Below are 12,719 nucleotides of genomic sequence, written 5' to 3' on the forward strand. Positions count from 1 at the left end.
CCTGTATAAAATTCTACATTTACACATTTCTGTATAAAACACACAGATTATTTTCTGAAATGCATCCTCCTCCCCTTCCCCTAGACAAACACATGGTTTGGGAAAGAAAAGCCATTTTGAGAATGCACCTGAGTGATAAATATCAGCTGTACAGTACAGATGTATGCTGTACCCAGGACTGGAGTCAAGGGGTGACCTTATGAAAACACAACTTCCAAGCTTCTCCCATCCTCCGAGCACCACCACAAACAGAAGGTGTGCAAGTCACAGATCAGCACCAACATCCATGAGGGCAGCAGGATTCACAGGTATACGAAGCACCACTTATATCCAAGGTGAACACTGCTAAGGTACAAGGGAGGAAGAGAGATATTCTGCTAACAGCCCTTTCTTGTATTTTCTCTGCCAGTGTCAAAGCTCCAGGTATGGGAGCTGGCTGAGGTGCAACCAGAGAAGATCAGGGAAACATTCAGTTCTCATGATGGGCTGAGAAGTCTTGTCTCAGTCAGGCCAGCTTTTTGATCCCACAAGCGCTGAAAGCCATTTTGCTGCTGTGTAGTCCAGACTACAAGTTGGTCCTAACAACTGGTAAATATAGAATGGCTGGAACATCATAGCCACCAAAAGAAACAAGAGATAAAGTCCTTGCATTGCTATTCTCGCTCTACTTGTGTGAAAAACTGGAGCTGAAAAAAACATTTCCTGGGCAAAGCTGTAACTTTGAACAACCACAAGAACCAGAAATGGGTGGAAATATCATTTCTAATGTGACTGTAGAGAGAATACATGAAAAACAAGAACTAGACATAAAGGAAATTAATATTCTGGCTGCATACATTTTTTGAAAAGTAGTAAATTCAGTTTTGAAGTCTTTGAGGTAAATGCATTATCTATATGCTGGAAGCATTATTAGTTCTCTGAACAGAGTAGGTAGCTGGGGGTGTAGATGAAAAGCCTAAGGGGAACAAACTGGCCAGCTTGGAACATACCTGCACAAGCTACGCATCTGCTCCCTCAGCATCTCTGCAATTCAGTCTAAACCACAGGAGTAGAAACACAGTTCCCAGAATAGGTGTCAGAGTCGAAGCCTGATGTCCAAGGAACAAACATGTTCAAGGAACAAACGAAGACAGAGGCAGGCTACACTAGCTTTCTTGGTACTGTCTTGATGATATATGCTGATAGTGATCTTCCAGAGTAAAGCAAAGAACACCTTGGTCATTCAGCTCCTGCTCTCTCTGCTGAATCTGTCTACAATGTTTTTAAATGGGGCTATTTGCGTTGGTGGCCTCTATAAACTGGACTAGACTATCAATCTTTTCTTCCACGGGCCAGTGGAAAAGGCATGATAAATCTAGGCTGAATTTCAACAGGAGATACAGGACTGAAAGATGTGCATCTTTAAAGGGATAGCCACTTAAATCTGATATGTTTAGAAACTCTCCCTTATGTGAAATACTCCCTAATTTTCTGTTGATCCTTAACACCAGTGGTCACAACACCTCATAAATAATGCTTTCAAGAAGATGATAGGTTAGTTCATTCCTTCAGAAGCTTTGTACTCCTGACTCATGGGCTGCAGGATATTTTGCCTCTGTGTCTAACCTCCACAGAGTCTCCAGAAAATTGCCAATACCCCTATAAAACTGACTATAAATGCGGTCATAATCTATTGTAAATTCAGACCTACACATTCGGTGCTAGAAGGGATTAAGCTCCTGCTCTTTAATGGCAACTTCATAGGGCCCAGCTTCAATGTAAACCTTACTCTAAAATAAGGTCCCAAGCCATTTCTTGGTCATGCATCCTAAAAGCAAAAATCAAACAGAATAACATTTTTCTTTAAATTGTTTCCTCTATTAATTAATTACATCAGTCATCAATGATAGCTCAACCTGGCCCAAGGCGCAGTGATAAAACACCCATTGAACACAATCCTTTCAGTAAAATTAAGGGATCATTGGGGTTTTTTTCCGAGCATCACATAACACAGAATATACAAGGGATGGCTAGTTAGTGTCCTACATCTCAGAAGCACAGCTTCAACAACCTATGTTTTGCTACACATATGTAAACAAATATAGGCTTACACACACATACATATATATATATATATATATATATATATATATATAAAATATGTAGTGGGATGAGTAGGTGGGGGCAAAAAGGGAAACAAGGTGTTAATTTAACTTCTGTCTTTTCATCCTTTGGGAAAGAAAAAGTCTCAACTACATTCAATCTATACTCCAAGATTCAAGGACTTGATGTCTTTGTTGGGGGAGGATGGACTCTAAGTCAGGGAAAGATTGTGTGAGAGTGTGATGAAGATACTCTGTGTTCCTACAACACATCCTATTCATCACTCACATTTCTTGGAGTTTATACCTACTCTAACTTTAGGGAACTTCCAATTCACAACACAGGAATCTCACAGGTACACTTTAAAAAACAGAAGGAATAAAAAAGAGAAAAATCCCCACTAAGACTGTAACATTTCAGTTCTCTTTGAAGCAAGATTTAACATGAGTGGAAGAATTGTACTGAAAAAAAAGGAGTCTGTCACAGTCCAGTACCTCACAGGCTACTGCAACAAGTTTGACAGCAGCCTCTATAGAGTTGGCTTGCTTCTGGTTCACTGCACATGAATACCACAGTCAATATCTGCTCACTCGACTAATACTGCTGACTACAGCACAAAGAACACAGGAATTTTGTCCAAGAAACCACAGGCTCAGAGCCTTTGAATGTGTGCTATATTTAGAGCTTGCATTCTTTGCAGCTGATAACAGAATGAGATAATAGAAATTTCAAGCAGCAGAACGCAAGCACTGCAGCTATTCTATATATTTTTGTTTAACTGTTAAATTAAGGTAATGATCCACATGTTCTCAAAGGTTTTGCCCATGAACATTTTTGTCTAAGCATTTTGTTAACATTTTTCCTCTAATTTTCCATCTTTCTCAGACTCCGAGTAGCTCCTTGGATTAGTTTTAACTGCAGAGATATAAAATTACTCAGTCCATGACAAGTGCAAGCAAAGATATTCACCCTGTTATGTAAAGAGGATGGATGCACACATACACAAATATGCACACTTGTATACATATCTGCACACAGCACGCACCCAAACAGCTTGAAATCATGTCTAGCTATTCCTCAGTCTACAAAAAAATGTTACACAGAGCAGTGACCTGAGGCATAACTTTGCTGGCCATTCTTTCTGCTTCCATCATCTCTTAATTCACGCTGGTTTGAAAACCTGCCTTAGGGAACCACTTCTCACTGGCAGCCAAGAATTCATCTAAAGACTGTTAACTGCCCAGATGGGGTAAATGAGCTAAGTGACAGTAATGATGAGTGCTGATAGACACCTTACTGCTGATAAACCTTGGAACTGCTTCTCTGCAACAGCATAATCCATAAAAACCTCTTAAAGAACCCCTTTCGCTGGACTGGGCTCCACCAGACAAACCTGTGCCACTCTATGTCTCAGGTGGGGATGAGGCAACCGATCCCCTTTAGACCATAGGAGGAGTGTTCCTGAGGGTTTTTCCCAACTTTTCTTCCCACTGAGTCACACCAGCAGGATGCCCTCTGAGTTACTGCTACTCCGGAGTGCTGAAGAGAGGTGGTCAGCCAGCTGCCACTGGAAGCATGTCTTGATCATTAGGGCTGGGGGCTGCTGCCATTCGAGCGCTTTGCTCAACATTAAAAAAAAAGAAAAACAACCGAAAATTTGGAGGAACTTTCTACCAAGGATTTTCAACAAAACAAACTATTACATTTTACAGGCTTTTCCTTCTACATTAAAAATCTCACCAAAATTTTCCTTTTATTTCAATTGCTGCAACTTCCCCAGACAGCCCGAAATCAGACTGTATGAAAAGAACAAAGAGCCTCTATTAACACAATATTTATCTGCTGCTATTGTTTCTCCTTTATAAATCTGTAGTTCCTTGGCATTACAATTAGCTACTCCAGAGAAAATGATTATGTCACAAAGTGTTATCCACCAGAGAAACAGAAGAATGATGTGAACCAAATGTAATCTGGTGCGCTTAGAGGCAATTCTGTTGACTTCCATGTAAGTGTGCTCACTAAAAACAGGGATGAATTTTAGCAGTGAATCCTTATTTGATCTAGAATTTATTTTCCAACAGAAATTAAATAAGATAGCTTTTTCTCAATACTGCTTTTTCCTAGTAGAGAGAGAGCAAAGCAGTGAGAAATATAGAAGTTTAATTGACTGTGCAGTAACTCCAGACCACCTAAACAAATGAATGTAACTGAACTTACATAAAACAGCCACATCAAAAATATTTATCTATTTTTATCCACATTTTAACCTACTTTTTTTCCTTTAAAATGTTTCTCAGAATCAAAAATTTAAGAAAACACCCTTTTTTTCTGCAATTCCATATATGCCACCATTTGCTTTCCAAATGTTTTGCAGTTTCAGATAGTTTTTAAAAACCCTCTGTTTGTGAAGCTACTCTGCAAGCGTTACAAAGCTTACAAAGGAGAATTTATGATCTGCAAGTCTTAAGGTAAATACCACTAAACAAGAATGAACAGCTGAACAAAACACTGATTCACTATTTTCAATGATGCAAAACTATAGATTGAGTGAGATATCACAGTTTTGACCTAGACAGAGGCTTCCTATTCCCCAGCTTTGTAAAAGGCCTGGCACTGAATAAAAACTAATTGCTGAAGTTTATGTGCGGGCATCTGGCCCTGGTATTTTACTTCCATGAATACCACTAAGAAAAGAGGGATACACGCTGCTTGCAGAGCCTGCATATCTGTGGCACATAACAAACTCTGAATAACCTTAACGAGTCACCAGACCATGCTGATTCCTTCTCAGAGACTTGCTATAAAAATCCTCCAGGCCATTAGCAGCTGCTTATTTTCCATGCTGCACTTCCAGGGACAGGTTTCTTGGGGTGTTTCCCATTTAATACAAGATTTCTCCCTGTTTACAGAAAATACTTTCACGAATGATTTTGGAAAGCTGTAACTACAGTCATCTTTTCATGTCCTCTAGAGCTTCCCAGTCTTTCTTCTTTGATGGCTCCTGGCTAAACCATAAAACCCATTCCAAGTCTTAAAGTAATTAAAGACAATTCAATGAGTGATGTTTTTCATGCTGGGTGGGGCTCTCCTTCCCACTGTGAAAGGATCAATGAATGCTCTGACAAGCTGACAGACTCCTTGCCAAGTCTACAGCTTAGAGGTACACTGAGGTAAAGCAGCAGGTAAAAGATTTAAGAGGTTTAAACTTTAAGATTTTTAAAAAAAAAATAGAGCTTAGAAATGAAAATGAAAAGAAAAATCATAATATCAGTGACAAGGCTGGGAAAATATAAACATCAAATGTGTGGCTAGCAGTTTCTCTCATAATCGAGGATATGCTTTAATCTTCTCACATTTGGGCATCCCCCATTTTGCTGCATGGTCCAAAATCAGAGGATGATGAAAGCTAAGTGTCTGGGCCTGACTTTCCTTTCCTTTTCACCCTTGTGTAACTGACGTGTATAAACTAGATATGAAATAACCTATCTGAGAATTGGACTCCCTCTTTATCAAGTTGGAGCTGACTGCAATCAAAACACATGCTTTGGTTTAGTACCAGAGCATTGACAAAATCCAAAATACCTGTTCAAGGCATTGATGTTGTGCACATGCACAGTTATCTGCACGTGCATCATTTCAGGGAGTAAGACTGCCAAACTTGCTAGTCTCAATCAGCAGTTAGGAAAGAAAAAGAGCTTAGAATATCATTGATCCTAGGAAGCTAAAATACACCAGCTGTACTTTGCAACTTCCTCCTGGCAAAGGCAGTCTCCCCTGACTGTAAGCATATGGGCAGCATCAGTGCACCTTCCCTTACATTTCCCTGCTCACTCTTCCTTATGTGTAGTCCAGAGCTAAGGCAAAATGGGATGGCAACAGAAAGAGATTGAGACTAAATGGATGAATGTTTTGGAGCATGCATGATGCATCTCATAATACATTCAGCCCTGAAACTTTAACTTTCCACTAGCCTCCTGCAGCACGTGCATTTACCACTCCAAGATGTACACAAGCCACGGCCCCAGAGCCATTCCTGATACTGCCACCTGACTGTTGTCTCCTGCCTCATCTCTGCAGGAATGCATTCCCTCTACAGCCACAGTAACAGCACCTGAAAATATCAGGATAGGTCACCTTCAAAGGCTGTCCAACTCAACTTCAAAATGAAGCAGATTGGGAAAAACCTCTTAATGCAACTTGGTTAAAGTATGGGAAAGAATGAATAACCAAGAACAGTAGCTTCCTAAATTGCTGAATTTAAATCCATCAGTAGGATTTTGCCTCTGCCTTAGGAGTTTGGGGTTTTTTTTAATTAATGAATAAAAGCTCTCATCCTGGCTAAGTCAGATTTTTAAAGTTGTGGGACTATCAAGTTGTTTACACTTGCACTGTCATAAAAACAGACAAGACACCCTTATTCTTCTTCTGTTCACTGCTAACAACTCTCCTTCCAAACAAAGACATCAAGCAACTGGAAAAGTTAGCCAATAATAAGTTTGTGATTTGGATCTTGAAGGAAAAATAGCATACTCATGGTATTAATTTAAAATAAACACCCTCATTAGAGGCATGATTTTGAATCACTGCACACTAACCAGAGAAGGCATCACACTCTAATGGATGACCTAGCAGAAGTCAAGGACTAAAACATAGACGAGCTTCAGCTCCTCCTTTATGTCATACTTTAGAAATCAATTTTGGAAATTAGGAAAGAGATGTACAAAAACAACAAAGAAAAACAAAGCAAGGAATGGGATTACTAAAGCCATGCTTCTTTCGGTTTGTTTTAATCGTATGATGATAATCACATAATTTAACCTGCAAAACTGAATTACAGTCTACTGAATTTTAACTGAATTTGAGAAAAAAATAATAAAAGGGAAGCACAAGCTCCAGCCTCAATTCTTCCATTCATCCATTGCTGCTGTAGAACAACTTAAGTTTCATACATATTCCTGAAGTATAAACCAAATATGTACTGTAGAAATTCCAATATAACTACACAGTCCTAACAGGTTTTGGTAACACAAAGTGACACATTTCAGTACATATTCATAAGGGTTGGGGGTTATTATTGGGCTGTAATTGCAGTTGTTCTAACACCTAATAAGCCATGGCTGGAAAAACAAAGGCAGGTTAATTTGTGATTTCCTCTACTCATTCAGAGGCAAATTAAGTGTCAAACAGCGAATACAGAACATATTTCATTTTATGAGATTTTAATTTAATTCTGCACCATATCGTTGATGCCTTAATGTAGGGTGGTTTATCTAAGAGGAAGAGCAATTTATAAACCTCTTTCAATTGAAATCTTTAATGATAGGATACGATAGCGTAATTACAGCAATGCCTGCTAGTCCTACTATACATAAGCATCTGTCAGCAATTCCATCATAAACATAAACCCTTATTTTAAAGGTTTATAACTCAAATTATAAAATTTGGCTCCAGGCTGAAATTTGGGATGCAACAGTTCTGACCATCAGCAATTAAACTATAAGAATCACACACATAAATACATATACCTTTTTAGAGCTGCAAATATTTAAGAGCCCTGTAACATCTTTAGAATTCCTGCTTTCTTTTTTCTTTTTCACTTGGTCAGTGTTCAAAATTATGTGCAGACACTGTAGACAAGTACCATGCAGGCAAGGCCCTCTTCACATTTTTTCTGCACTTGTATTATACCTAAATTAATTCCACTAAGGCTAGACAGGTTCTGGAACATATTTCTAGGACCTTGGATAACTAAAATCATGCCTTTTTTAGAATTTTATTTTTAATTTATATTACATACATACATTTGAGAGTACTACAACACTGAGGAGAAAACCACTCATACAATGAAGTCATTGTGAAGCTGTAGGTAAACATTTGCATCCTGACTGGTGTTCTTGCCATTTTCTCTCAGAATTCTCAAACACCATCTCAATCCAGTTCTTTCTTCTTATTATTTTCTTTTTAATGGATGCTAGGACACCAGTTCAAGTAATGGCTCCAAATGATCTCAGGTGAACCTATGTGATACTCACACCAGGCTCTGTAAAACTTGTAAGAAAACCACTGGATGCCTGCCTCTCATGTATGTACATTAAAGTATTTTCCTGAAAACAGCAAAAATATGACAAACCTTAACATTTACAAAGATGCTGAAGTCCGACTGATTTTTTTTAAGTTGCTTAATTGCCTATTTATATTTAATTACACCAACCACAACAGCTCCAAGGGTCCTTTACAGCTCATCATTTCAATGGTCACATAAACCAAATGAGCAAAAGAATCAACAGAAGTTAATGGGAAAAAAATGGCCAATATCAAGGCTATTTTGAGTTTAAAGCTTGGGCTGATATCAGAGTGTATTTCTAAAACAGCTTCCTGGAGTCATATCACATCTGGCTAAGACCTCCTTGACTCTGCTGGGCCCTGCTGAATCACCACTTAATCAGGGAGCAGGGTTGCAGAGCACACAGCAGGGCACCTTTCCATAGAAGGAGCATGATTTTGGGGTCAGAGGGGACTACCCCTGAATGCCAAACAAGGCATGAAACAGGCACTTCCAACATCTTTTGGGCTCTTACAGAAATCCTGGCACTGAGAGCAGTGTAGACTGCTACTCCTGATTTCCCACTGTGACCCAAAGCAGGTGACAGTGGTCTACCCACCCAAAAGCTCTGCTGCGGGCATGGGGTGCCATGCTACGGACTGGGTTCATGGGACTGAGGCTTCAGAGAGGGCTCAGCTCAGCAAATGCAGTCAGGCAGGGTCCCACATGGCATAGATTTCCAGAAGCCTCTTCGAAGCTGGCAAGCAGTACTTGGTGTCTTGGATGATGGTCCTCTGCTGATGAAGGTTAAAACTCCCTACCCCATCTGCCCAATACAAAGAGAAAGGCAAATTCGCCACTAGCTTCAGAATGAGCATGATCATCTCCCCCAGCTCCCAAAAACAGCCATCCATGTAGAATATTGACTGCACTGCAAAATCTAGAATGACCCTGTAATGACTGTCTGAGCCTGCCACCTTCAGCTTACAACAGTATTTAGCAGAAAATTTAAGCATGTATTTGAGTGTATTTTATTATATGGTAGATTGTGGTGTAAATGATGATGCATCTGAGGAACCCTGAGGAATAAATCACAAATTTCTGTGCTCTCTCTTTCTATAAATACCCACTTTTCCTCTAATGCCCAAGAAGACTGCAACACAGATTTATTACCTACCTCCAGGCAAATCTGCTCTGAAATTACAATTCAGTAATAGAAGACTGACCCAAAAAAAACTGTTAGTAAAATATCATGTGTGTACTTGGGCATGTAGTTAGGATTGTTAATATCAATTAATTCTGCTCACAGAGGAGGACTTGTTTTAAAACAACTTCATTTTTCTTCTGCATATATGTAATTACACAGCTGTAACTAATAGCCATAGAAAAGCAATCTGCCACCTAAACAACTAGCATTATTCTTCAAAGTATTACTTGCGCTTTTCTTCTTGTATTTTCTCAGTGTGAGAGGTGATTAGTAGATATGATTAAATGTGTACATCAAGCCTTTTACTGAAGTACCAAGCCCTGCTTTTCGGCTCCATTTTAAATGGTATTTAGCAGTTTTCTGGACACATCTACTGGTTTATTCTGCAGTGCCGATAGCCATCTCCCCATATGGAGTAAGATAAAATTTATTTCTACAGGATTTCACCACTACCACCCTTTTCTAATGCATGTTATCACTGGTATTCATTTCTTTTATCTTTGTGTAAACCATGTGCTCTATCACATTTGCCATTTTGTTTGGGTGACATTCCCATCAATCAACCGATTGCCTTTATGTGCACACAACAGGGACTAAGAAAATTTACCAAAAATTTCATTATGCTTCATAGCAGTCACCAGGGAAAAAAACAACCTTTTTGGTTGTTTTGTAAACAAATCCTTGGCATGAAAGGAAATTTCAGCTATGAAGAATACCAAGCTTAATACAGATTAAATACATGTTTATCTGGCTGTATTTCACAGGGCTCAGCACTTTTTAATTTAGTCTTTATAGAATGACATAATACAGAATAAATGCCAGTAAAACACCCAGGTAACCCTTGCCAGCTACCTATTATAACAGGAATCCTCAAGCAACCAGCATGGGTTTTGCTTTATGAACAGATAGCCACAATGCTTTCCAAAAGTAAATCTCGCACTCCGGCAAGACTGGAAACGGGCTCCAGGTGCATGGTTTCAAGCATTGCAAAGAGTCGTGTATTTGTCCATTCTTTCAGGAAGCAAGGGGAACATTGAATACTCACACATGCAGAGGAGGAATGGGAGATGGTTCATAATGGTAGCGTCCCTCATGATGTCTCGCATCAACTGGTACAGGAGGGTGGAATGCTGGAAAGAGGTGAGGTGGATCTGAAAAAACAAGCGAGGTTCCCAGATCTGAGTATCTCCAATGACTCTTTAAAAACAACATTCATAGACACAGAACAGATACTAAAAAGCATGTGTTAACAGTGCTACAATTTAGGGGTCACAATCTCCTTCCATGCTCTTGTCAGTCAGGTCTGTCTGAGAGGAGAATTTGGCCCACAGTGTTTGCATGAATATGTATTTACTAATTTTAATATTCTCTTTTTATAGCTTTAATGGAAAGGGGTGTAAAAAAAGTCTTTAATAAATAATTATGTGTCCATATGTGAAGCATCAGATCAAAAGGACCATCAAGGCTTTCATAAGCATTCCTGATTTATTTATTTAGTATTAAAACAAGAAAAAAAATCATCCCAGGACAAAAAGCCTAAGCAGAGAATACAATGCAGTAAAAAAGTATACCCTCAGAGATATACACACAATCCTAAGAGCAGAAAGCCAAACTGAAGTGACATGCTGAGAAATGTAAGTAAAACTGGAGTAAATCAGACAACGATGTTTGAAGAGAAATGCGACTGGGAAAGGCCATATTGCAGATGTTTAACTGCACCACACCAATGGCTGGACCTGGAGAAATGTCAGAGGGACTCATTTCATACCCAGCTCTTGAAAAGGAAGGGTGCTTTCCTTGTCCCCGTGACTGGAGACCCAGGGACTCATGGCTGCATTAAGCTCTCCTGCTCTATCTTCTCCATGGCTTTTACAGGATAGGGGATTTTGCAGCTGTCAGAACTCCTGTTCCCCGCTGTTTCTGGAGAGCCTTGGAGACAGGCTGACAAAAGGGGGAATGCACCCCCGATACCCCCATGGGCTCTGCCCTGAGGCGTCAGACACCAGCCTGCCCTCTCCACTGCTTCTGCAGCCAGACTGCCTCCCAGCTTTGACTGGCACAGTTCACACAGACCACAGCTCTCCCCACCAGCACACCGGTGAAATCCGTGTGCCTCAAAATGTGACACGCTGTTCACCGCTGCCTCCCAAATGAGATGTTAAGTACCTCCAGCAGCATGAAACAAACTGATCCTGCACAATCATTACCCAATTGCCACTATGGGTGATGTCATGTGTTTATCTGTCGTCAAAAGCTCAGAAGTACAGACATTAGGTCATGTCATGGATTTGCTAAAATGTTTCCAGAAAAAAAGAAAAACTCAATCATGCACTGGCAGTAAAACTAATTCTATTCCGGTTTTGCCCACCAACTCTTGAAGGTATCTTTTCTTTTTATTTCCTGCCTTTCCTATTCAGCAAAATGTAAACGTCCTCTTAGATTATTTGTGAAAGCATTTCCCTGGTTCCAACTAGAGATGGTCCAAAAAAAAAAAGTATTTTTCCTCATCATATCTGTAAAAAGTTGGGTTGCTTTATTATTGATTTTGAAGTAGGAGAAGAACAAGAGGAACAAACCTCATTGCCCTGAAGGAATACACACAGGGGAAGAACAGGAAATAATTTCTGAGGAAATATTCCCAGTATTTCAAGAAAGTCTGGAAACATCTGACACAGACTGCCCAGTTACATGGCTTGATTTTGTTAAAGGACACAAGCATGTGATTAGCCACAGCACATTTCAGCCATATACTGATTTAGGCACCATAAATGAAAAATAATTGTGGCTTATGATGCAAGCTGGGATCTCAAACTCATGGTATTTTTAAATATGGTTCTGCTGCACCAACTGGACCTTGGCATGCAATCTGTTATGAGCTTCAGTCCCCATGGTAAGCATTCATGGTCTTCAGTGGAGGTAAAAAATAGGTCACAGATGATCAGGAACACAATGTCATTGTCTGAGTGGAGGATGCTTGCTGCCACCTCTTGAAACATTCCTCAGCAGACACCAAGACAAAGGGGAAAAGGGGCATGGGAAGCGTATTTTAGCACATCTCCCTGCCTGCCCTCTTCCCTGCTAAACTGGTATTTGACTACAGCAGCATAAGCCAAAGGGAGGAGGTTTCCAAGCAGATGTCTGGCATTTTACAATACAACGTCTGCCATCAGTTTTTCAGAAAAAAAGGAAGTCACTCACATCCTCATGGATGCACAGGCAAATCCTTCTCTGCCCTATGTGTCTCCTTCCAGGAGTGAGTCTGGAGAGCACAGGTAAGACCATAGAGATTTTGCTACCCGTATTCATGTCAGATAGGATGTGGTTCACCCAGCCACAGACATGAAATCCCACTAAGGACGCTAAGCCTCCTCACTGTCCCACCCTCAC

General features: G+C 40.0%; 1 protein-coding gene across 6 annotated transcripts in view; it reads right to left on the reverse strand.

Annotated features, from left to right (window-relative positions):
• GLI3 (GLI family zinc finger 3) overlaps window positions 1–12,719 on the reverse strand; it is a 207,612-nt gene that overhangs the window by 84,780 nt on the left and 110,113 nt on the right. For all 6 annotated transcript variants that reach the window (XM_039548513.1, XM_039548512.1, XM_039548514.1 and 3 more), the window contains one exon: window positions 10,378–10,483. In XM_039548513.1, the coding sequence (XP_039404447.1) occupies window positions 10,378–10,483 (106 nt within the window). The remainder of the gene's footprint in view (window positions 1–10,377; window positions 10,484–12,719) is intronic.

Source organism: Corvus cornix, chromosome 2, assembly GCF_000738735.6.
Source record: "Corvus cornix cornix isolate S_Up_H32 chromosome 2, ASM73873v5, whole genome shotgun sequence".
Taxonomy (NCBI): domain Eukaryota; kingdom Metazoa; phylum Chordata; class Aves; order Passeriformes; family Corvidae; genus Corvus; species Corvus cornix.